The following is a 26694-nucleotide window of genomic DNA, read 5'->3' as shown; positions in this document are numbered from 1 at the left end:
GGGGATTCCCCAGAGTTTGTACCCCACCTTTATGACAGGATTGATCCTGACCCTTAGGACTTTCAAATAGGGCTTTCTCACTCTATCATTTCTCATATACTCTCTTTTTACTCCGTATGTTCTGAGGTTCGAGGATCATTTTGTCTAACTTCTCTTTAATACTTTTTAACTGGAAATGTGTAATTCTTTCTCGTAATGCGACCCTTTTCCTCAGCAAATACTCAGGTTAGACCTCTTTTAAATCACTTTCCCTAACTTTATTCATAAACAAATCTACAATGTGTGCGCAATGAGTCTCCCTGGGTTTATTTAACGTGTCTAGCGGCTTGAGGCGTAACATGTGTGTGGCACTACAGGAGAATGATTAAGTTCTTCAGGTGCCCAATGCCCTTCATTTCACCGACCCAGTGCCAAATCTGGTGTCTAATAGTTTTTTTTATTTATTTAATGACGTGCAGCTTCTCCATCTGGCCTGTAAGGTGGACAGGGACACATAAAGAATTATATTATGTGCAGGGCTTTCAGCACTTCTGTGACGTGTATGCAGCAGCCTGTACACACTGTGACAGCAAGCAAGCAGTCCACCGGGCAAGGAGCACATCTAATGTCATAAACGGGCTGTTCATTTCATTTTATAATCTTTCATCATATGGAGATTGTTTGAGGAGCGGTATATGCGATTAGAGTTTTAGTGCTTGTGAAAGTTGCATTGTTTCATATCTCGGGGAAGTTCTCTTCTTTTAACATCACACTACACACACAAAAGGAATAGGGTCCTAACTGTTTTCTGGGCCGAGCTACGCATTTCTACCCAATTGTATTTGTTTATTGTGCAATAAAACTCAGCAGTGTCTTCTGAAGCAGCTCGCACGAACTGATTATAAGCTCTCACGAACTGATTATAAGCTCTCACGGCCAGATTCCTTCGCCCGCAGACCTCATTCAGGTCGTCTGGACTGAGCCTAAGAAAAGGGTGATGGTTGCTGTCACACTCTAATCTCTGAGGGTGTGCTAGAACATCCAGGCCCAATGAGAAAAGACAGTTGAGGCCCAATGGCAGTCAGAGATCTCCATGGGAAAGCTCTAGACGAGTAGCCAAGGAGATGAATTCACAGGCATTCCTTACTGCACGCTACATGAAGTCAGCTTTCCAGTTGGTAGTCACTGGACTGATATGGAAGCCTAAATCCTCCCAGAGGCCGACACAGGACTGATCCCGGCCGGTCTCTATCTCTCCCAGGTGCCAATCCAGTACGGGCCAGGTCATGCTGCATTTTGCAGAGAGCATGTAAGGCAGTGCAGTGGGGGTTCCACGTGAGCAGAGAGTGGGCCGCCTGGACTCTGCAACCTGTGGCCCTAACGTCTGAAATCCTGGAGCCCTTCTTTTTGTCACCTTTGCTCTTTCTCCAACATCTCCCCCACTTCCTCCCTTTAAAACTCTTGCGCCCCCTCTTCCAAGGAGCCTCCCTCGAGCTAGGGCTCCAACCCTGGCTTCTGAAGCTCACGGGCCTGTCCTGAGCTCATCTTCTAATGCGCCGGACTGTTTCTTGCGTATCAAGACCTGGCACTGAAGGGAGATGGCCTTGTGGAACGCAGGCTGGATGTCTCCCTTGCTTGTATACGTTGCCCCTAGCAGTCTGCATATTACCCTCATTTGCCACGCACCACCACACATTCTGGTAACCTTTCAAAGGGGGTGTAACCATGGTTTGGTGGGACCTCTATGAAACCCACCGAACACTTGAACCCGCTGGGTGAATTATGGTGCACACTAAATGCTAATGCACACTAGTGTAGAACTGGTAGGGCAGAGTTGCACCTGCAGTCCTTGCTTGTGATTCTTCTCGTGGATCGGTGTGCCGGAAAGGTCTACTTTAGTTCCACCACAATGGCGGGTTTAAAGAGACTGAGAGAATACATCGTTCTATTGACAGTGTATGTGGATAGAGAGGAAACGTGTGTTACACATGAAACAGGGTGGTGTCTGTGGGAGGGTATGGTATAGCCATGCCACTGAAAGGGATCTACGTGATCACTGCGCGCCCGAAAATACCGCAAACGGAAATTCGGAATGCAAAAATGGAGGCAGCATTGATCACATAGAAATGATATCCATTGTGCACAATCCCGGCCTAGCGACTGCGGGGGAAACTGCCACAACCCCTGAACACATTATACCGCACAACGGGCGTGGGGGACATCCCCGCAATCCCCTTGTCCGTTATAACAGGGATTCGACATTTTCATTTACTGCAAATGTGCAGTAAATGTATCTTCAGGTTTTTTCTGGATTTTTTTGTAGCGATACCGCTGAAAGCAAAGGCTGAAGTGAGCAGCGAGCCCTGAAATTCAGCCTCCTCTCGGGTACGTCATGCTCGTCCGCTGCAGACCCCTTGCTCGGCCAGGTGCAAACAGTATTTTTTGATGAGCTTCCTAAAACGGTGATGCTCACCCTCTAGCGCAGGTCCCAGAGTTCTGGTTCCAGGGTTGTGTGCCCCAGAGTGTGGAAACACAGGCTCCTTTGGACATCACCTTGACCGTAAAGACAGTGAGAGATGTAGCAATGTGAAAGGAGGCCCTGTTTCTAACTACCTAAAAAATAAAACTATTTCAAAACACTCATGATGAAACAAGGCGAATTTGACATTACAACAAAATACACATTTTCCAGGGACCTACATTAGTTTTAGAGTGCGAACAGAGCACGCCAGCATGTCTGCGATAAACCAAACCTCTCCCTCAAACCCCTTAACCACTCTTTTCTTTTTATTGTGCATTAGCTAGTTTACAAAACTTTAAGCACACAAATATTTATCAAAATAGAAAATACACACGCATAAAAAGATCAATATTAAAAACTCCATTAAAAACTTTAACATCATCTTATAATAAAGCATAAGAATTAATACTACATAGTCATTAGGAATTAAATGATTGCAGTCAACTTATCGCATTACGTCAGTTTGTAAAACCATAGTTCATTAGCTACTTTGGTGATCCTTTTCCTCATTGGTGACAGACTACCAGAGGTCTAAAGCGGCAGCGTTTATAACTACTGGATGGACCCCCACCAATGTAGCCCAAAATGGATCCTCACTTATATTGTCTAGTGAACTGACAAAATTCCCAATCCCCTCCTGTAATAATTCACTAGAGCTATACATGCCGGCAGGTCCCCACTTAACCACTCTGTCCTGTATAGGAACCAGTACGTTCATATGCAACTTTTCAGACAGCAAATAAACCTACTTTCATGCTTGGGTTACAGTGTTTTCAAAAGGGGCAAGAGCTTGGAAACAAATGCATGGTGATAGAGGAGTAAGGGATGGAGTATTAGGGTGCTTGGCCCGCAGCCCACAAGGCTCCCACGCAGAGAGGGAAGCGGGAACATCCCCGCAACAAATAAACCTCTACATACCAGTGTCTCATTTTACAAACCAGTGTCTCATCTTACAAACCAGTGTCTCATCTTTTACGGGAAGAAACAACCCCTCTCACACCAGGCAACCCCTCCCAAAAAGACCAACATCAGACTGGGCATAATGATGTCTATGTCTACCAAGCAGCGCAGTTTGGCCACAGCCATGCATGGCGCATAATATTATCCGGAGGCTCACTAGGGGCCTGTTACACATTCTCCTTCTCCCCAAGCCAACCCTTTGGGGGTGCACGGAATGGCTGTCCCTTTTGCCTGAGCATAATGACGCCCATCCTTCTTGTGCATCGCAGCTAGGCCACAGCAAAGGCTAGCTGGGGCTCTGGCACCCATCCTCTCCTTCGCTCTATTTTCAAGCCCGCCCATTGTTTTGCAAGGCATGGCTGTCTCCACTGGGCTGAGGGATAAAGCAATGGGTCCCTACCATGCCCCCAAAAGAAGAGAGTCCACTCACGATGGGGTTGCAGCAAATCCTCAGCAGCTTGATCACGAATAGAAGAATCTCCAATCCTCTCCGCAGAATCGGGCCCGGCAGGGTACGCCCATAGGTGTTGGCATATTCCAGTCATTGACATCTTTCTCCAAGTGCCATCAGTTGTGTTGGAAACAGGCAGTTGGGGTCTGGTATGGCACTTCCTTACGATGTGTCTGTAACTGAGGATGATTGACTGGGAGGTACTTCCTCCGCTGTTTGAGTGTTGGCTAATTTCCATTGATTATGCATTGAAAAGCCAGGTTTTTTGATTTTTCCTCAATTTTAAGTGGTCCTGTAATGTGAAGATTTCCGTAGCTAGCATGTTGGGCCACCATAGTTGAGAGGGCAGAGCCTCTGTGTCTTTCTCTACAGGATGCCTTGGTTATTGTTGGCACGCCATCAGGGGTGTTGCTAGGTCTGGAAAAGACCGGGGGCTATGCTAATGTCAGAACTGTCAGAACTGGGGGCTAGCTAGCCTTTTGGTTGTAGCTCCTGAGATTCTATCTGGGGCTATAACCAAAATACCAGGGGCTATAGCCCCCTTAGCTCCCCCCCTAGCAACGCCTCTGCACGCCATCTCTGGCCCTTGGATCTCTACTTAGTTGGTCATGGGAGATGTTTCTTTAGATACATTTTGTTCCTTGAGCTTGGAGGACTCTATAGCTCATACAGAGGGTCTTGAAGTGTTTTTATTTTGGCCTGGTAGCCAGTGCAATGCTTACAGGGTTTTCCAACTCCAGGCCTCGAGGTCCGAGATCCTGACAGGTTTTCAGGTTATCCCTCAGTAATATTAATGTGGAAAAATATGCATACATTTAGAATCATTATATGCAAATGTATCGCATGAGTATTAATGAGGGGTATCCTAAAAACCCAACATGGATCCGGCACTCTAGGCCTGGAGTTGAACAACCTGATCTAAGAGGTGGTGTTAACAGCCCATGACTCTCAATCATAAAGAAGAGCCGCACAACATCTCAAGGACAATGGTGTCTATTTAGGGATTGTCCATTTGTCTCTGGTCTTTTAGAAGTGGACGGGGGATGCTCCTGCTTTCTTCGGTAATTTAAACCATTTCTTCATTCTTGACTCTGAAATTAGCTAATTAAATTCCAGGTTGGGTGTGAATTCTGGTTTAGTGCACAGAATCCTTGACTTCTCCAGTTCTTTCGCAGCTGAAATACCCTGACGCCCACTGGCATTCAGACGTTAAGTGTTGCCCGTGCCAATCCAGCAGCACATTTCATTTCAGGATAGACCTAGCCCATAAAAGCACATGGACAGCACATTATCAGCTTTCCTTACATGGTAGAAATTAATTCCACCTAAAGCCTCTGTCATCAAGGTGCATCCGATAACTGGGAAAAAGCTCCACAATAGGAACATTTATTACAAAGCAGTAATTATTTTCCACAAACAGCCCCCGTTCAATAAAAAACAGCATGCATTTCCTAAAATATCACCCTCAACAATAAAAGCATAGAAACCCAAGTCCAACTTAACTCCCGGTTACAGAAGAAACAACAATATCCACATAGACCATTAACGTGCAATAACGGCAAAGTGGAGCAAGCAGAAGGGGGCCAGAGGCGCTAGAAGAAGAGAGAAGAGAAGCTCTACACCCAGAACCGATGCAAGAGGTCTCCTCCTGACATGCTAGTATTTTGGGGCACAGACATGCATGTGTGTCTCTAGTACATTCAAGCAAAACGGGTAGAAACCCTCAGCTGAGATGCCAGATTTCCTGGCTGCCCACGGCTAAAATGCCAGATGCCTTGGCTACCTGCTGCATTCAGAGGTTAAGTGTCACCATGTCTTCAGGTGGGGCTCATCTACTGAGCGCCTCATGCTTGATGGAGAAGAATCAACGTAATCTTCCATGGATAGCCCCTCAATCCCAGAGGAGCAACATTTTTCCCCTAGCAATCTTCTTCCTACTCCTGATGGTACAGTACGCCTACCAAAAGAAATGCCTCCTCTGAGTCAAAAAGCATATCCTTGTGATTGAACACCAGCATTGAGGGAGTACTCTTCAGCTATCAAGAGTTCCAGCGATACCAATTGTGCTTTGATCTCGCCAAAGAACAACTCATACCCTTATCCATCGAGGGATCTTCTGCCAGATTTCCTCACTGTTGATGATGAAGCTGACCTTTTCGAGAAAAGTGATCCTCAAAGCAGCTTTCATGGAGTGATCCTAAATGCATGTACAGTCATTGAATGGAGAGCAGCATTAGTCTACATAACCTCCCGTCTTCCAGAGATAGAATTTCACAATGCCTTTTGAACCCACGCCTTCGTCCCACAGCTACAGGGCGTGAATAAATACAACATTGCTCCAAAACCTACTACCCAAAGAAAGAGAGCCTTTCCTAAAGTAGGAACCACATACGCCTCACCCCAAATGACCCCGCACCGCATCTTCCACATCAACTGAACATCGTCAGTTTCTGGCCTCCAGAAAGGACTAGTGATGCCAAGCATGCCAACGTTTGGCAACACCCAAGTGGGCGATTTTGCAGCAGAAAGAATGGCAGTTATTTTTACTACTGGCTTGCATCAGAATGGGGGATATTTTATGAGGGGGAAAGTTTAAATAAATGTAAACAACTCAAGCTTTTTGGCACGCACTTGCACAGACACACCCGCCACACTCCGTCTTCCTTCAGTGTCTCCCAGAAACAGCCGAAGGAATAATAATGTTGACTCGCATTTCCCCCATTGTGCTGTGTTGGACCCCAAAACAGGTGACAGTTGTGCTGCTTTTTGTTCTCGATTTGTACAAGGTGATAATATATACAGTTGTTTGGAGAAGAAAAAAATGGCAGTAGACATATATATTAGGAAATATAAACTGAGAGCTGGCATGCATGGCAGATGGCAGTCTAGGACCTGCTATTACAATTCCGTTTTACAGTCAACATAGTCATTCCAGTATCATACAACACAAAAATGAGAGAATTCCTGACTTTTGCACAGCATGAGCTGCACTAGGAGACGTATTCCTCAGTTAGTGAGAATGAACAAAAGGAATCTAAAATGGCGCTGGGAGGAGGTGTGGCTTCGTTGGCACCACCCCAATAATGTGAAGGCTGATCCTTGTGACTCACTGGTTCTACAAAGAATAAAAACACTTTAAAGGCCAAAAGTAAAATTCAGAGCACCCTCAACATACGAAGGGTTAACAGGCAACTGACTTTATAACGTGCCTGGATGCTCTTCCGGCAGAGACTCGGGGTATGGTGGCTCAGATGGCACTTTTTAATTTTCCAGTAGAAGGGTGGAGCTCGGTCCATATGACTGCCTATTGATTTGAATTATGTTAAGGCAATCGAAATGTGCATTTTCTGTATTCTCTCTTCAAAGGTGCATTGCTTGTAAAAAGGGAGAGGTGCATTGGCACATTTGACTCTAGTCACGGCTAACCCAAACCTAATGTTTTGATTTATCCCCGCTGCGCAATGTTGAAAACTAAGACAATGACTATTGTTTGCCTGGACACTACTAACATCTCTCCAAAGGTCTGCTCCCTTTCCAGGCCGCCTCTGGCACCTCCCCCACCTCGGCAGATGCCCCTCTGAAAAGCATCACAGCTGGGCCTTCGAAACTGCTGCTCCAGAGCCTCTGGTTGCAAGGGCGTGGCCCGAGGGGGCTGGCCGTTGACAGTGGGAGCTAGGCCCTACACCACTCTCATCTCCGCTGGTAAGCCCTCTTCCACCCCATCATTATTCCTCAGGTCCCTCTTCTCCTCTCCGCTCCTCCTTGATCCCCAAAACTCCTCTCTTGCCTCACACAATGTCCCCTGCATACCCTTGCTGTAGTGCGTGCTCGGTGACGTACTGTGTGTATTGACGGGGCATTGAACTGGTCCTTACAGTGGCATAAGTCTTTCAGTAGTCTCTTGCTTGAACTTCATACCTTTTTGGAGGCCCACCTCACTGTTTGGGACTCCTCCCCAAGGGTTGTATTCACCTGCCAGACTCTGACCCTGCATAGCAACAGCTTCTCCCTGCGTCCCTTTCATAGACTCCTGCTTGCTCGCGGGCCGCTACTCCACGCTGTCTGCAAGCTCGCCTCCGCTCATTCTTTTCATTTGCTCTGTTCAAAGCTCCTAGGAAACCGAGCTGCTTCTCTGGAGAGCCATCCTACCACTTTTGCATTTGCTTCATCATTTTTTATTCATCTTGTGAGTTAAAACGTCCAGCCTACACTAAGCCAATGGTCTCGCTGCAAAATCCCTACACAGGTTTCAGTGAGCACAAAACCAAGTGGCACAACTTCTCTACAGCCTCAAACTTCGGAATCGTATCTCCTCAACCATCAAGATTTTCCATTGGTGTCCAATGAAACAACATATGGACTTCAAATCTCTCTATCTGGTGCACAAAGTCGTCAATGTTTTCTGTCCAGTTCCTCTTCATCAGAGAGTGCTATCACTAGCTACCAACCAGGCCCCGGGGCTTGTTTCTTTAGCCTGGTTTGCTATCCACAAGCCAAAACATTTAGAGAACGGTACCTATGCTACCAGGGCTCCACGCTCTGGAACGTCCAGCCGACGCATCCCCACCTGATACCCGAGATCAGGAAGCCCAGGGGGCCGCTAAAGAACCTTCCGTTATGATGGATTAAGTTGCATTTTATGGACACCATCCTGGACCCTCGCCTGCCTCGCAGCTGGAATCCAACAGTGCTTAGAAGTGTGGAGCCATTGGCATGAGCACTATATAAACTAAGCTGGATATTTGGAGCCTCTTCTCCCATCAAATCTTCTTAGCATCTGGCCAGCATGTTTGTCAAAATCACCACTAAACCTAAATGCTGAACTTGATTATCAAATGTGCCAAGGCACCTCACAGAAGTACCCGCCCCCACTGGTACCCTGGAACCGATGGATGGCGCAGCTTCAAGCCCTCCTACAATTCTGCCGTGTTTAACATGCAAAGTGGGGCAGGCTGTATTCAACCCTGAAAGTCGCCTGAGCTCCTAATTTGGGTAGAAACCTGTTTGTCTCTGAAGAAACCAATTCCTACCCCTTTTGTCTCCTCAGAGAACATGTTGTCCAGGTTCTTGAGAGCGTTTTTAAATCCTGGGCACCAACGTCCTAAGAGTCCTACTGAGAATGCATGCGTTTAGATTTAAGACGGCACCTTTAGAAGAAGCCCCTGAGCTCCGAACCCTAGAGGAAGGGCGAGATTGGTTGCACTGATGCTTCTGCAGCACAGAAAGAAGAGCCCACTCAGAGTGACCAGTGGCTTCCACTGCTGACTAGTAATTGCTCCAGTTTCCCAATCTCCCGGATCTTTCTCGCAAATTCTATGGCAAGACTGGAGGCGAGCATTATGCTTCATCTTCCTTTATTTCTACTCTTCAGCAGTTCAACAAACATGTAAAACAAAATCCTGAAAAGTGCTTTAAAACTAGCAACTTTTTTTTTTTTTTTTTTAAACTACAAAATCCATGATCCTCTGTAGTCCATGCTCTCTCCACCAGTCCCAATCCACTTCCTGTGCCTGGACTCCTCCTCTTCTTTTACTGCTCTTCAAGCAGATAAGTACTATTTCCTTTCCTCTCCGAATGCCTGTGGATATATGGGTTGACTGAAGAGAGGAATGGTAGATGGAAAGAGATGTTGAGTGTGGTTCGCAGGGAGAACGCGAGATAATTAGTCTAGAGGCGTTCTTTTTTTCACCGCAAATGTCACACTACGCGCGAGCGCGTTAAGTTTCAGAATTCCCCTGACTCAGAGCAGTCGTCGAGGGGATATCGGCGGAGCCCCAGGAAAATTGCCTTGATACATAGGGTCCGCCGAGAGGCTGACGGCCCCGTGCCGTATACCCGACACCTCAGGGGCGCGGTCAGCCTCACGAGCATAGGCAGGTCGCACACGGAACAGTGCGCAAAGCGCGAGGCGGATCGCCTCATCGGCATAGCCCCCACCCGCGGGTGGGCGGAGCTAGCGCGTGAAGCGCGGAGCGTCTAGCTCCTACAACATAGCCCCCACCCGCGGGTGGGCGGAGCCTACACGCGCTAGGGCGCGTAGCGTCATCGCGAAGCGGCGAAGGATTATTTCCAACGCCAGCGTTCGTAGACGCGGAGCTTTTTTCCCTCTCGACCCCGACTAGTAGAATCTAAGAAGGGGTGAGAGACGAGTGCACGCAGCTCGATCAGCTGAGACACGGATATCAACACCGTGCATAGAACGTGACAGCAAGAGCTGGAAGACTCGGGCATAGGAGCCCTACGCTGCCAAGAGGCAGTGGGATAGTGGAAAGTTGATTGAAGGCCGGAAGGCTGAAGAAAGACAGAGGTGCAGCCACTTATATAAAAAAAAAAAAAAAAAAAAAAAAAGGACATCATAAGAGAGAGTGGGCGTGCTAAGACACCTGTACCAGGTATTTCAGGCACACAGCACAAAGGAACATGTCAGACTTTGAGTGGAGTGAGGAGGAGCAATCCCTGGACCTCGCTGCCAGCTTCAAGCAAGTGCTGGGTAGCTCTCTTATAGATGCAGTGGCAGAAGGGGTGAGACCCCTACAAGAGAGGCTGGAGACGTTAGAGGCCATACTCTCGCAGCCAAAGACCAGCACCAAAGCAGATAAGCGCGCGCCCACAGAACCCTCGAATGAAGGGCAGAAGGGGAGTAAACAAGCCCTAAAGAGGAAATCCTCTGACGACCCCCGGGGCTCATATGAGGAGGCGATAGAAAAGGCCTCGGAGGTGCCTGACGCTTTTGCTAAGCTTAAAGAAGCGTACCTACAGAAGCAGGCAGTGCCGAACCTCACGACCCCCGTTCCAGGGGAAGATAATATGGGAGAAGACCTGGGCTCGGAGGAAGAGCTAGTAGAGGAGCAAGGCTCGCTAGGAGATGAGGAAGGAGAAGAAGATGACTGGTCTAGACCCAGTGGGGGCAAGAAAGCGAGGAAGGAGAAACACCTCGTAGAAAACGAGGAGGATATGTTCGACCCAGACAGCATTCATAATCCGAGGTCCACCGAGTGGCAACCATCCCCCCGAGTGACCCAGTATATGGCAGCAAGATTACGCAAGCCACTAGACAAGGAGGTGAGACAGCGCCTACGAGCAGAGTGCCCGCGCCCAGACTTGCCAGGAAAGGTGGCGGAAGCACCGGAGCTCGACCCAAAAATGCTGACTTTTGTAGCCAAGGCCAGTAAAGACCCCCGGAAGGGGATTGATAGATCCTGGAAGTCCTGTCAGGAGAAGTTACTAGATTTAGCAGGTCCGCTCGCAAAAATCATGGACCTCGCAGAAAGGGCGAAGGACACAGGTGAAGAGGTGGATCCGGAAGCCCTCGCAGGATGGGCTCAAAGAGCCGTCTGCCTGCTTGGAAACGCAAATTGTGCCATCGCAGCAGAGAGAAGGAAGGGCTTATTGCTCAAGATAGACTCTAAATTGAGCGACTTATCGTCATATGAAGCAGGGGAAGGCGCACAAGGCCTCCTATTCGGAGAGACCTTCGGGAAGGAGATGGGCCGGTTCGTAGGAACTTTCGCATCACTGGAGAAGGCTCAAGCGTCTATTCGCAAGATATTCCCCAGCAGAGTTTTTGGAGGGACCGGCCGCTACAGAGGTCGAGCTGCCGGTCGCTACCAAGGAGGGAGAAGACCTCAGAACACCAGGGCACAATACTGGGAGAACAGGAATCAAGACACCTTTTTCCCATCCAGGGGGAGATTCCCAAGAGGCCGAAGGTCCAGAGGATCGGGAAGAGGTCAAGGATTTACGCCAGGTGAGAGCGATTATGTATCCCCCAGTAGGGGGGAGGACGCGCAGATATTTAGAGAGTTGGCGCAAGCTTTCAAGCGATTCCTGGATACTGCAGACCGTCAGCGGACTGCATCTAGATTTCATAGAGACCCCAGTGCAGCGATACGAACCGCGGAGCCAGAGATTAGCGCAAGCGGAACAAGCATGGCTAGACAGCGAGATAGCGCAGCTAGGGGCCAAGCAGGCGATAGAGAAATGCGAGACAGCCCCGAAGTTTGTGAGCAATATGTTCCTAGTGCACAGGAAGGAGAAAGTACGCCCGGTGATAAATCTCAAGGAGCTGAATGGCTGGATCATATATCGGCACTTCAAGATGGAAGGCGTCCATCAGCTCAGAGACTCCCTAAGAGAAGGAGATTGGTTGACGCGTCTAGATCTAAAGGACGCTTACCTCACAGTACCTGTTCTAGAGGAATACAGACCATTTCTAGCTTTTCGCTGGCGAAGTCGTTTCTGGCAATTCAAATCGATGCCATTCGGTCTTGCTTCGGCACCATGGGCATTTACAAAGCTAATGAAGCCAGTATCGGCAGCGATCAGGGAGAAAGGCATAAGGCTTATTATTTACCTGGACGATCTCCTGCTGCTTGCAGAAGACCGGGAGGTATTAGTATACCAAACGAGATGGGTGCAGGACCTTCTGACCTCACTAGGATTCCTAGTGAACAAGGAAAAGTCAGATACCATACCAGCACAGAGGTTAGACTTCCTGGGATTCATTCTAGACACCAAGAAGGCGACCTTAGAGCTTCCAGCTCGGAAGATGAGGGACATCAAGAGAGAGATCAGAATATGCTTAGAGAAGCGACAAGTATCTCTCAGGACATTAGCGAGAATAGTTGGGCTGCTAGCAGCATCTATTCAGGCCATTTTTCCGGGGCCACTGCACTACCGTGCACTGCAGAGATTGAAAATAAAGCATCTGCAGCTAGGTCTGAGGTACCATCAACAAGTGCCGCTGGATCAGGACTCGATTACAGAACTGGAATGGTGGTTAAAGAATATGGACGCTTGGAATGGGCGAGCCATATTCGGAGACAGACCGGATTTGATAATAGAATCAGATGCCAGCCGGAAAGGCTGGGGAGCCAGATGTGGGTCTTTACAGACCGGAGGCAAGTGGAGCGAAGAGGAGCTTCGTCTACACATAAATTGCTTAGAGCTCCTGGCAGGATCGTTCGCGATCAAAGCCTTTACGAAAGAGAGAGTGAAATCTTGTGTCCTGCTGAAGATGGACAACATATCAGCAGTGCGCTATATCAACCATTTGGGCGGTACGAGATCCAAGATGCTCGCAGAGTTAGCGAAGGACCTGTGGCATTTCTGCCTACAATCAGGGACGTCGGTGACAGCAGAGTACCTGCCTGGAACACTGAACGTAGTAGCAGATTGGAACTCTCGGTACCTGACGGATTCCAGCGATTGGAGGCTGGACCCAGCAGTGTTTCAAAGACTGGACACGAGATGGGGACCATTACAAGTGGACCTGTTTGCTTCCCGGCTCAATACGCAGAGGAGCGACTATTTCAGCTGGAGGCTGGATCCGGGAGCGCTGGGGACAGACGCGTTCCTACAAGAGTGGAGAGGAGGTCCACATTACGCTTTTCCCCCCTTCGCGATGTTGAGCAGAGTATTGGCGAAATGCAGGAGGGAGAAAGCAGAATTGGTATTAGTAGCACCATTATGGAAATCTCAGGTGTGGTTCCCCACCTTAATGGAACTAGTGTCGGACGTTCCGAGAGTCCTCCCCGACGAGGAGCGACTTCTCACGGACCCAGCTGGGTCGTGTCATCCTCTGAGAGTGAGAGGGACACTCCCGCTAGTCGCGTGCAGGATATCCGGAAACGGTGGGCCTTGCCAGGAATTTCGGCGCAGGCTGCGCAGCTTATCGCTGAATCCTGGGCCCCATCCACTAGGAGGAGCTATGACTCAGCTTGGGCTAAATGGACAAGCTGGTGCAAGGACAGAGGTGTTCATCCCGTTTCAGCACCTGTAGTGGAGATTTTGAACTTTCTAGCGAACCTATTACAGAGCGGGAGAGCTTTCCGGACTATAGGAGTGTACAGATCGGCGATTTCTGCGGGTCACATGCCTTTAGAGGGCGTCCCGGCAGGGGAACATCCGGCGGTGGCGAGGCTCATTAGAGGAGCCAGATTTAAAGCGCCACCGGAACCCAAGTATACCACGACATGGGAGGTGTCTACAGTACTGCGTCTTCTAGCGAGTTGGCCGACCAATAATTATCTCTCGCTTAAGCAATTATCAGGAAAGCTAGCGATGTTGCTATGCTTGATCTCCTGCAAAAGAGTATCGGACGTGAAAGCGCTAGAGGTTAACAGACGATCCTTCGGGCCAGAGGGAGTTACATTCTCCATAGTGAAAAGGACCAAGACAGGGATGTCCACGGTACATTATCCGTATTTCCCGAGTAATTCCAAATGGTGCGTGGCACGATGCATTAAGGAATACGAGAATAGAACAGCAGAGCATAGGGCAGCGAATACTACTCAGTTATTAATAGCGCGCAGGAAGCCCTATCACGCAGTTACATCGGCTACCATCGCAAGATGGGTAAAAGAGATTATGCAGGCAGCAGGTTTGAATGTGAGCACGTATGGAGCGCATTCGGTGAGGGGGGCCATGGCCTCGTCCGCCGTGAGAGCAGGAGTGCCTTTGAGTGAGATAATGCTGGCAGCAGATTGGTCAAGTGAGAGGACGTTTAAAGAATTTTATTTTAAGCCAGCGGAGAGTTTAGCAAATATAGTGTTGGGTAAGCTTTGAACAAGCATAATGCTCGCCTCCAGTCTTGCCATAGAATGTAGATTACCCCTGCTATCTGCGCAGGGAGTATTAATTCTATTAAAGACTAGGAGGCGAGCATTAAATTCCCACCCGAGTCTGGTACTAGGTATACAATGGCAATGATTTATTATGTATCAGTACGAGACGTTGGCACCACCCTATCATAATTTTTTGTTGCTCTTTTTCATAGGAGAGGAGCAGAAGAATAACTGAGGGTGAAGACAGAGCAGAGAGAGTGAGGAGCCCATAGCATTTGCAGCGATTAAGTTGAAAGTCCAAGAGAGCCTTCGCACAGTTGTCAAGGATCAGTTAGAGACTTTCAGAGCGAGTAAAAGCAGAGGAGGAGTCCAGGCACAGGAAGTGGATTGGGACTGGTGGAGAGAGCATGGACTACAGAGGATCATGGATTTTGTAGTTTAAAAAAAAAAAAAAAAAAGTTGCTAGTTTTAAAGCACTTTTCAGGATTTTGTTTTACATGTTTGTTGAACTGCTGAAGAGTAGAAATAAAGGAAGATGAAGCATAATGCTCGCCTCCTAGTCTTTAATAGAATTAATACTCCCTGCGCAGATAGCAGGGGTAATCTACATTCTCATTCTGAATCCATACATGAGAGCAGAGTTTGCTGGACTGGCTGAAAGTTCATTAAGTGCTTTCCCCAAAATAAAAATGTCTTAAATTCGATTCTAATATTTGTAGAGCTTACCGTTTTTGTTTGTTTTCCATCAGAGATGGAGAGAGTTTGGGGTATTTAGAGGAATTAATAAGAAGGTTGTCATTGGTATTTTAAGTTGTTTTTCACAACATCCTTTGGGAAAACAAAACATTAAAAGAATAAGATCTTCTGCAAATCTAGAAGTCATATTTTTCTGCCACTTTATACAAACATGAACGCTTTTTATTGTGGTGTTATGACTTTCCGGCTCTTTAGCACGTGGGAAACATTTTCATTCTATCAAGAGCACCTAGGGTGTGGCTCAGAGGAGCATGCCAAACCAGAAAGAAGCAATAATTAAGTGTTGCACCAATGCCAAGTGGAGTGGATCACATCTTGCTTCACATGCTAGGAAAGTGGTACAGTCCATGTTTAGCAAAGAATGGTAGCACCGAACAAGGAGGGGTGGGGGGAATAGAATCCTCCCAAAACACCAAATTACACATTAGGAGACATTTTGCGCGACCCCGTGCAATGCATTGGGGAGGCTGCATCCAAACATACCTCTGTGCATGCCTTCTCCTCCAGGCAATGTGGATTGTTTGCATTACAGGGTTGACATAATGCATGGCTATCTGGACAGTTCCGGGTTTCGCTGTATTTTTACGCCTTGCAATGCAAATAAACGTGAATGCCTCCTGACATGTGCATGCATGGTGCGAGGCCTTTACATGGGGTCCTTGGTAATCTATAGCATCTCTGCGTGTATGTGGGTGGAGATGCTATTGTATTTGCCAAGCAAGCGGGTGGTGGTGGAAGGATCATGCATTCCGATTGGTGCTGCGCGCCTCACAAATTCATCAGAACTAGGGAGAGGTAAACGAGACATTGGACCAAGTGTAAACCGCTTATGCATTCTTTTTACTCCAGAACATCCAAAATGGCCGCCACTGTTGTCACTGTGCTGTAACGCCTGCGTAATGGTCTCTGTCAGGTGTGCTGGTGTTTATTCTCAGTGCCGCTGTGGACTATGCTTGCAGTGGCTTATTTGGACGTTTCCTGGTGATTTCATTGGGGTCATTCGCCTCTCTTGAGCTATTAGTACCATTTTGGTATTTGCTCCAGCACTACTTGCCATTCTGGCGCTCTTTGCTTCGAATGGAAAATGTGCTGTCTGCCAGTGTGTGCGCTACTCTAGGTGTGCTCCTTTCGCCTGTGCTTGTTTGGATCAGCCTATGGTGTTCATTTGGTGCTCACACATATTGTTCTTTTACCTCCATACATCTTGCCCTGCATGTTCCATTGCTGCACTACTGCCTCAGCGTTGCCCAGAACCTGCAATTTCATTCAGAGTGAATAATCTCTTGATAATTATGCACCTGCTGTTCACTTCCGGGTGTATATAACCCATTTGCCTTGTTATTATTACACCTTACCCTTCTTCTGCACTCTCCGTGTCCCTGATTTATGCAGCTTTGGAAGGTTGATACTGGCTCTCCCAGAGATGAGTAGAAGGCCTGTGGCAACCCTTGCTAGCGGTTCTTTATCCTACCACCCCAGCCCACCCTAGAGATATCCATCTGTCTACCTCTCTCTCGCGCCCTCTACCACCCACTCTGCCCTCTGTCTCTCCAGTGGATCTTTCAATTGCTGTTGGCGCAGCCTCAGAAACTTCCTGACAGCTGACTGGGGGCCAGACAACAAGGCGTGTAGATGGTGTAGGACACCTGTTTCTAGGGAATCCTTGTCAGCACCCTGAGGTGTACTCCCCTCCCGCCTGTATGCCCCGGGCCAAAACTGCTCAGAACGCCATGTTCTGGAGCACCACTGCACTGTCCAGGGCATTACGGGAAGGGCTTCTCATCTGCCCAGCATCCATGACCTAATCCATTATCTGAAAGTGATACTTCAGCCTCTGACACACTTTCCTGCCTATCACTACGACCATCTATCTACCTGTGTGCGCCCTCTTTGCTACCGACAGCATAGCTTTCAGGAGCATTGACCAGGACCCTGACCACCTGTAGACATCCTGATGAACAGAAGATCCACCATGCAGCCTTTCCTTCCCCTTTCTAAACTCCAACCCTGTCCACCAAACAGGCCTGCTATTGCTATACCCACAAGACCTCACTTTCCATTGCAGGTCACACTTCAGGTAAACGGTGGTGTTAAATGTGATCAAGTCTGCTCCAATGAGAGCGGGTTGCGCTTGCAACATCTGCCTCCTCCTGGCTCCATATCCACACAAGCCTTCACCGAATGACTACTAATATGCAAAGCACTTACATCTGCCCAACCACCCATCCTAATCCACTTATTTCTCCTCCCTGACCCCGTGAATCGTCTGACGTCTCATAATCGACGAGAACCTACGCTTGCGGCGCCCTCCCTGTGCCACACGGTCCTCTGCCATCTTGATGTGCACATTTACTAGTTCTCACCCGTGCCAGCCACCTTTGCTCCTGAAATAAGGGGTGTGCTTCCACTGTAATCCTCAGAGAATCCTTTTATTTAACTAAGTTTAATATGCATTACAAACCTGAACTGGAAACTACCATGCTACATTTCCATGCACCAAAAAAAAGAGAAATTACTTCGGCCCAGACGCCTCGACCTGATGCAGCATGTTCTGTGCCACCTTGCTTAATGCATGCTCAGGGCATAGAAATGTATGATCCCAGAACCCAAATAAATTAATATGGGCGTACACACTCACTGCCCTCTCTCCCAAGTAGGACATCTGTCCATAATCTCTTGTTCTCTAGCCACTGGTCCTTCACCTGCCGCTTCTACAGCTTCACGGCTTTCAAAAGTGACATCCCCATAAGGTGCACTCCTTATAACCATGCCTATCACCATCTTTACCAAATTCAAGTTTCTCAGTGTCAGCAGAAGTCAAAAGTATCTTCTCCCCCTCTGCCCACCATTGGACCACGCTATTCCGGTAACTTAGGCCAGCTACTGGATGCCCTTTAGTATTACTTGGCTGACCATTCACCCGCCCTACTAGCTACATTGGCTGCAAAAGGACAAGTTAGCAACCGCTTAATGCAACAAACCCTCTTCAAAAGCAACCCTCTGTGTTCAATCGTCTTAACTTCCATATTGCCATCTCTTTAATCCTTTGCCCATTCATCCCTGGGAGTCCACCTTCCTACTGATGCCCCCAAACTAAAGTGGACCAACTGCCTTACCAGCACTCATGATGCTACTTGACATGGTGCTACCAAATTGGCACAGTCTTGTATGGCTGCTGTTTGCCCACTCTTGCACCCAACGCATGGGTCCTCTTACACTGTGGGCATGAATAAGAACTTCTCTAAGGTGTTTTCTAGCCCCAGAGGTCTTTACCCTGAACCCTATGTCTAGCAACATCCCTGCACTGAAAGAAACACTCTGAGTAGCCTCAAGACCCTGGAGTCTTGCCCATTGCTGCTCACCAATGACATTGCCTTCGCTTAGCGCACATTCTCCACCCTTTGTCCGCTGTGTGAAGGGGTCTTACACTTTCCCTTTGCACACTTTTGGGAACTACTCCAGGCTTCCCCTTTGGCGAATATAAATTTCCCACCCATCTCAGGATCCTTGCACCTTTATACCGATTCTGTAAAACCATCCTCCAAAATACTCCACCCGCCCCCCTCCGTCTGAGGAATGGTACAGTGGTTCGCCCACTGTGCCTAGTCTAACTTGAGCCTTTTCCAAAAGCCCCTTTTTGCTGTCATTTCCCACATCTGGATTAAACATAAACTACATAAATAAGCAATGCACTTGTCTGATAGGGTGTTTTCCTGGGCCCTTTCTGGAGTTGCAGCAAGCGTTGCCTGCCCCGCTAGCCCCCTTCTCCACCGACGCTCTCTTGCTGGTCTCAAGGCCTTGGGCTCTATCAGCCATCCAGGCTTTTCCTCTCTTGCTCTCGACGATTGCTCAGTGTTCCTTGCTCTGCACTCCCTTTCCCCTCCCTCTACCCGCCAGGGTCACATTTCCTCAACACTCACCCTTTTCTGGAGGCACAGCTAACTCCTGACCCCTTGTTTCCATCTTTCTTGCCTGCCCTGCACAGGTATCTTTGTTTCTGCCTGGCATCTCTTCCTCTCCTGCTATGTTTCCTTTGTAGAGAACAAGGCCTCTACATATCCCCGCCACTTCATTTCCACACTGCCTGACGTCTAGAACTTGCCCCCTATTGTCTTTGTTCCCCTTCTTCTCTCCCACAATCACTCTGGTGCTTCTCCTCCCCTCATTATTTCTCCTTGTTCTCGTCCATGCTCTCCCCTCTAAAATATGGTTGCTCTGCATCTGGCCCTCAAGCAGCACTCTACCGAGCCAGCACTCGAGAGCTTTACTGGTCCTTTGCCCAGTGCCTTAGTTGCTTTCTCCATGCAGACGCCTGCTCCCTTTGAGCTCTTTCTCACCCTGGGTGTCTCTTCCACGTCGTGAGCACTGCTGGCCACTCTCTTCCCATTCATTGTGGCTGTGCACTGTCTCCATCTCCCCTCTCACACGCCGGAGTCTCCTGCCCCATGCCTTCATCCCTCTTTCTTTGCTCTTTTGCATTGAGCTAGCGCTTATTGTTCGTATCCTGTGGCCTGCTGTTGAGCGCTCTTCCGCCATCTTCCTCCCGCCACACCCAATCGCTCATTCTCTTCCTGTGTGCATTGTATGTTGGCTTCTCTGCTCTCCCATCTGTGCATCCCAAGTTCCCTGCTGCTGCCTTTGGTGGAGTGGTGACAACCGCTGTTGAGGTCTTTTGCCCTCACCATGTAGACCACCCAGAGCTGAGCGGTGTCGCACCGCTGACGCTGAAGCACCAATGTTCTCCACTAGGAGGACATTGGAGCACTTGGATTCTCGAGTCATGTGTTGGGCCTCCTCCTCCACCTCTCCTAGCTGCCTCTTCCATAGCTTCTTCTAATTTGACCAATCTCCCTCTCAAAATGCCTATGGAGCGCTCCTTTCCATCAGCCCTCACTCCTCCGTGTTGGCCAGAGGTGGCATGGGAGCATTAGGTCATCTTCCATCTCATGCACGTGAGCCACCACGATGCACCCCTACCTGACCCTGTTCCTTTGGTCCAGACCATGTTACTATTCAGCCCATAATACAAGATGGCCTCTGTCCGGCAGGCTCAGGCTGCCCTATAGGTAAATAGTGATGGACCAACATATTAGTGAGTGCCAGTTCTTTGGCCAAAGTGGGCTGATCTGGTGACCGACTTCACTATGCGTCTAATAGTTGTAACCAGTGTTACTGAACACATATTCTTTAAAAGGCACAATTTGCAATACATGTTTACCAAAAAACTCCCCATTGGGGACTTTTCTGTCACAAAAGGGAATCCATTACCATTTTCAACTGTTGGCCACCTTTCCATTGGTAACCAAAACAATTGTGAACCCCATTCTGACTCTGCTGTCCAAAGTACACTTCAGCTCAATCCCTAATGCACAGTGATCATGCCCAGAGCACGCTCTGGCTCAACCCTAAACAGAGAAGACTATGGTCTAGAAAATGCTGCAGACCTGCCCTTCGAAGACTTCCCATTTCCAGAAACTCAGAACTCAGTTCACAGCACAGCATGTTTCTGGCCTTGACATCCTCATTCACGTTCCTTAATACAGACTCTTTCTCTCCAGAAGCTACTTTGTCTCCTTCCCTAATACTGGCTGCTTCTCTCTAAAGTAGGCTCTGGCTCAGTTCACAATACAGGCTGCCTCTGTGCAGAGCATGCTCTTGCTCAGTCCTTGACACACGCCATCTTGGGCCAGTGCATGGTGCACCCCAGTCCTTAATACAGACTGTGTATGACCAGAGCACCTTCCTGCACTATCCTTAATACCTACTGTCTCTTTGCTTTCTCCACAGGGTTCAGCTGATTCCTACACAAGCCGGCCTTCACTAGATTCCGACGTGTCCCTGGAGGAGGACCGCGAGGCTGCCCGCCGCGAGGTGGAGAGGCAGGCACTGCAGCAGCTTGAGAGGGCTAAGGTAACGAGAACTTCTAACGAAACTGAGGAGAAGGCTTGCAAACAGTGGTGGTAGGTGAGGGTGCGAGGGAGGAATTAGGGAGGATCAAGAAGTAGTCAAGAGACGTGCTGCCAGGTCCATGTTGGCGTGGCACGCGTCATTCTACTCTTTCCTTAGTTTCTAAGGCTAAACTGGTACAGACTCCCCATAAGTCGACTAACATAATGTATATTTGGCTAATACTATTAATACCCCTGCCTACATGTTCCCAAGTTTATTTAAGAATGTTATCAGTTGATCTTGGCAATCCAAGCTGGTAACACTGGTGGTTTCTTGCAGCTCAAGCCGGTAGCATTCGCTGTGCGAACCAATGTCAGTTACTGTGGAGCACTGGATGAGGAGTGTCCGGTCCAGGGATGTGCCATTAACTTCGAAGCCAAAGACTTCCTGCACATCAAAGAGGTACAACATTTAGGACGAGGAGAGGACGGTTAGCAAAAAAAAGGAGACATGGGAAGATGCAATAAGATTTACCAGTGGTCTTCAAACTGTGCGGTTGTCCACTCTAGGGTGGCCGGAAGGATGGCCATTGGGTTCCCGAAACTCTCTGAAAAGGGAGTATGGTGCCTGCTTTGCATAGATATTATAAGCAGATATGCATCTAGGAGAGCCTGGCAATGATATCCTTACTCAAGGGCGGGGATCAGCAACAATAGGTTTACACAAGGGGGCTTAGCACAAAAACACCACTGATTTAGACACATAGGGAAGTGGGGAGGCATGGGGGCAGAAAGAAATCCCCAAACCCAAGCAATCGGCACAGTGTGTCGCGGGACAAGAATTTCCAGGGTACACTTTCCTATTATACAAAGCAGAAGGTGGGTTTGCCAGGCTGCTAGTCCAGCCCAGGACTCAATTTGCCTACAGTACTGTTGCATTCATGCACACCCGAACAAAGCATGCCTCGGTTGCCTGCACATGTTAGCCCATCAGTCATGGGGCTTGTCTTGGCCTCTAAGCTGTTTTGCTTTGTATTAAGAATATACACTGTTTGAAAGATTTAGTTATATTCAGGTGTCCAACTGTTCCCTAGTTCATGATCCTTCTCAATGAGAAGTTGCAATACATGGTAGGAAGCATCTAGGGGAATTTATTAGAAAAGCAATGGTCCACCTTGTTATTTTTTGTGACTTACCCGGTCAGCACCTTTTCCACAGATGCATGATACTGGTGTATGCTTCTTTGCACCAAAACAATCCGGTTACTTGTTAAATTTGGAAGATTATTTGTGAGCTTAAGAATCTGTGACAAACAGAAGGGTTAGAACAGGCAGAGGCAGAATTGGAGTTAGAGGATGTCCGAGGGGCGGTGTGGGTGTGAGTGTGAGCATTTGCAGGTCCGAGTGGCGGTGCGAGTGTGGGCAGGTGCACATAGCCTCAGAGGTGAGACGGCGCAGTGGTAACTTCAGAGCTAATCTTTCACTGTAGAAAACACAAGTATGAAAAATTAGGGCTGCCATATAGAAAGCATCAGAGACACCATGGCTCTTCAAATGTAAAATGGAGTGCAGCTAACCGGATTGACCCGTCCCATGGACCGTCGCATGGTTCTCCTGGGAGACAGCGGTGTTGGGATCCTCCCCATGTCAGGATTAATGGCTACACTGATTTCCCAGTTACTACTGGCAGCTAAAGTTACGATCTCTCGCAATTGAAAAAACCCAGATGGGTCCGTTATTCAAATGTGGTGGGTAAAAGTCTGGGAAACAATTGTGGCTGAAAGCTGTACGAATTAACGCCCTGAGCTTAGGGCAATGTACCAAATATAGGGATACATGGTGGCCATTTTTAGAATACACAACGAGGAGCCCAGGGGTGGTTGGGAGACCTCTGTTTCTCGTTGTTATAAAGATTGTGGTTCCTGGGGAAGGAGCGGAGGGGCATGGGGGGGATTGGGTGGGTTGCGAGGGTTGGCTGCCAATGGTGATCACTGAGTTTGTTGGGGTTGAGGGTGGTGATTTTGCTTTCGCGGAATGTTTGGCTATTGTATTTCATCTCCAAGTAGTGTGCGCTTGGAACTGTTGTGTTTTATCTGTATCATGGCAGTGGTTTAAACATTAATAAAAAAGATAAATGGAGTCAAGCACACACATCCATCCTCCTGCTTGCTGCTGTTGGCGTTGCAGAACACACAACCAAACGCAACAAAGCAATTCTTCTGAAGGGTTCACGTAGATAGTCCTGCATGTATCAACATATCACACCTCACAGGAGCCTGTACCAGTAGTTGAAGGAGCATGCTCTTACATTGTTAGCATATTTGGCCAAGCAGCAGAGCCCTGAGTTCCTGAGCAGGATTGTCCTCTTCCGCCCTAGATTTAAGTCTCGCCCCATCACGAGCAAGCACTGAACTCTTGTCTTCTCTTCCAGAAATACAGCAATGACTGGTGGATCGGGAGGTTAGTCAAGGAAGGGGGGGATATCGTCTTTATCCCAAGTCCCCAGCGGCTGGAGGCCATGCGTCTTAAACAAGAACAAAAGGCTAGGTAAATGTGTTTGCCCTTGCCCGTGGGTTTCTGAATGTACAACAATCCGCTTCTGTTTTCTTGATCCTGCTTTTCTCATCCACAGGAGAACCGGCGGGAACTCCTCAAGTCTGGGAGACATGGTCTCAGGAAATCGGCGATCACCACCCCCCTCCATGGGTAAACACCACACATTTAGTTTCTTACGCACATGTGCCAGATAGCCTTCTTAGCGGCTGCATTTTTTAAGTGAAGGGGAATGGCTGGGTGATGTTAGTTTATGGATTGTCATCTGCTCTTTTCTAATAGGACTGATCACCCCAGAGACCACCTGTGTATCATTCTCCCATCGCATGGCCTCAAGTAGGAATGTATTTCGTCAGTAAGCCTTGAGCTGAAACAATGGCTTGCCATAAAGAACTGCATCAATAGGCTCACAGACTCCATGTGACTCAGAAGCTCTTCCTGCCTTACACCCTCAGTGACCCTAGGGTTACCTCTGGGGCAGCAGTGCTGATAGGGAGCATAATGGCCTACACAACTTTCTTTGGGTGATTGGTGTAATCCCTACCACAGTAGATGAGGTTATCCATGACGTTTGGCAATCCACTGTTAGCCAGCCGCTCATTGTTGGCACTGACTTTGAGGGAGGCGGCTGCATTCTATGTGTTTCAAGGTACCTTCTCCTTTAAGACCATGAAGGCCAGTGTCCGGACCTGCCATGAAGAGACTGGCACCTTGATTTGTCTAGCGGGTGATGTTCACATGCCTTTGGATTGCAACTGCGTCTCAGCCCCAGTCATGCTGGGCGTGTCTGCATCATTGAACATTATTGATCACGGATGCTGCTTCGGCCATGGAGGTAGCGTGGCCTGGGAGATTTAGTTGTGACCACATCACAGTGCGTACAGCAGTGCCGGATTCAGCAGGGTGCCATCTGGTTGCAGGGGTCTCTGGTTGGTTCAGAGTGGTAACAGCGCCCATGAGGTCCCTTGTATGTGTTGTCCCTGGCTGGTGCCCACGGAGAGTTGGGTATCCACGCTGCCATTAGCTGCATCCGATTCCTTGACAGGTTGTAAGAGAAGGAACTGTCGGGAAAGTAATCCTTGCAAGGAAGAAGTCTTCAGTGAGGATAACCCAGTTGGCTAAGGTTGCGACATGGGGACTGTGTGTTTGCATTAATTAAACCCAATGTGAGCAAACACTCTACAGGGACCTGCCAATTTAGAGGGTTTTTGGCATTGCAGCTGTATTGAAGGCATGGCTTTACCACCCCTCATTGTCTGGGGATTGCAGTTTCTCTTGCAGTCTCAAGAATTGCAGTGAACAGCCCAGGCTTTTATGTTGATAAGCTTAGACTGGAATTCAGCATATTCAGAGCCTTGGTATGTTGGGGTGTATCGGGTGGGTGGGGCAGTGTGAAAAAGTGCCCTTACATAACATACATTGCCTGTAACTGCAGTGAGGGAGGCCCCCGCCCATTGTGAGTTCCATAGGCTATGCTTGCTAACCTGAAAGTTGGAGTGGTTTGCTCAAAGATATCCCCACTGGGCAAGCAGAGAAAACTCACTGCCAGGTGCTGGGCATCTGTCCATCATTAATTATTGCTTCATTTTCTGATGGTGTAGTGAGTATGGTTGGGCCCCCACAAGGGATGGATGCACTGAACAAGAATCCAAGCAACCCAATACATGCAGTCATCACAACATGGGGGTTGGATTCTGCACAAATTAAGGTGCACAATGATAAAAACAGTATTCTACAAAAATATAGTGAAGATTAGAGCGGAAACGTGAGCGCACTGTATTGGGGATAACCTAACGTTAGTTGTGCAGTACCTTCTCACCAGGAAAAACTGCGTGGGGACACGTCCATCTTGGTGCGTTAGAAGGCAGTATTTTATGGTTGAGTGTTCAATGGTAGTGGGGGCCAAAGGAGGTGTTTGTTGTGGTCTACTTTCAGGAGCAGGTGGGACGAGCAGGAAGCAGCATGCGGGCGTGGCCACACAAGCGATGGCGCAGGGCCTAGTTGGGAAATCCTCTAGGAAGTAGTAACCTGTGCATGTGGAAAGGGCTATAGCATTGGGTCTCCGTTCTCAGGGGAGGATTGGTTAGGACTAAATCCCCACGCGAAAAAGCTCCAGAGGCAGCAATGGGATGTGTCATAGCCAGTCTCCGCCATGCCCTGTGCAGTGGAGCACCATGCAGGACGCCCTACAATAGAGAAACGGCTGGAGGCTGGCAGGGTATGCGTAATAGTGTAGTGTGAGCGTAATGGGTGCTAAAGTATTGCTGGGGAGAGAACATATGAGAGGTGTTGGTGGATCCAATCGTGGCGGCATTGAAAAAAGCGATACCTGGCACGTGGTCGCGTGTGTGTTAGTACTCCTACGTCCCACCCCCTTTCCTCGATACAAGTGAGATGTCATCCACAGAAAGGGGGTGCAACGGAACCTTCTGCAAACGGGACCAAAAGAAAGAATACTCCACCTGGAGTGTATGCACAGCTGCACCTTAGTTCCTAAAGTTACCATGTGTGTGTCCCTGGGACAACCGCCAGTCCTTCTCTCTGCCTCAGATGTGGCAGGAGCTCTGCGGCAGCCAGCATTTTGTTTTCTTTCTAGCCACAGTATCCTAAATAATGGTTAACGTTATTTGTGCATTCCACTCCTTGCTTGCAGGGTTTTACGCCCTGTGTCGCACATAGTCCTTTTCTCTCATGGAACCACACTTACTTGGCATCAGTCACAGCGTTTGTTTCCAGAGCTCTCATGACTGCTGTGCATATTTTGCAGCCCTCTTTCCAACTTGTCTCTGTGGTCGTGCCTCACTTGATGGTAAGACCTTTTCAAGCACGCCATACTTTGAGAGCTGAGGAACTTTGTTACATGTAAAGGTAAGGTCTGGAACCTCGCCAAGGTGTTAAACGGCAGAGTTCCAAACCCGTTGGGGTCTTTCACCGTTCAGCGCAATACTGACAAACCATGAAGTGCCCTGTTCCGGAGCAAATCCTGACCCCCGATCGAGGTGTCGCCTCTAAGTCCGAAGCC

General features: G+C 48.5%; 1 protein-coding gene across 3 annotated transcripts in view; it reads left to right on the top strand.

Moving 5' to 3' along the window:
• Positions 1–26694, top strand: part of CACNB3 (calcium voltage-gated channel auxiliary subunit beta 3) — a 544884-nt gene that overhangs the window by 422935 nt on the left and 95255 nt on the right. For all 3 annotated transcript variants that reach the window (XM_069653855.1, XM_069653854.1, XM_069653853.1), the window contains exons 2-5: positions 21020–21142; positions 21461–21583; positions 23551–23666; positions 23752–23825. In XM_069653855.1, coding sequence (XP_069509956.1) covers positions 21020–21142; positions 21461–21583; positions 23551–23666; positions 23752–23825 — 436 coding nt within the window. The remainder of the gene's footprint in view (positions 1–21019; positions 21143–21460; positions 21584–23550; positions 23667–23751; positions 23826–26694) is intronic.

Source organism: Ambystoma mexicanum, chromosome 3q (genome assembly GCF_040938575.1).
Source record: "Ambystoma mexicanum isolate Mex_15411 chromosome 3q, UKY_AmexF1_1, whole genome shotgun sequence".
Taxonomy (NCBI): Eukaryota; Metazoa; Chordata; class Amphibia; order Caudata; family Ambystomatidae; genus Ambystoma; species Ambystoma mexicanum.
The sequence above is the reverse complement of the archived record's forward strand: the minus strand, read 5'-3'. Positions and strand labels throughout refer to the sequence as shown.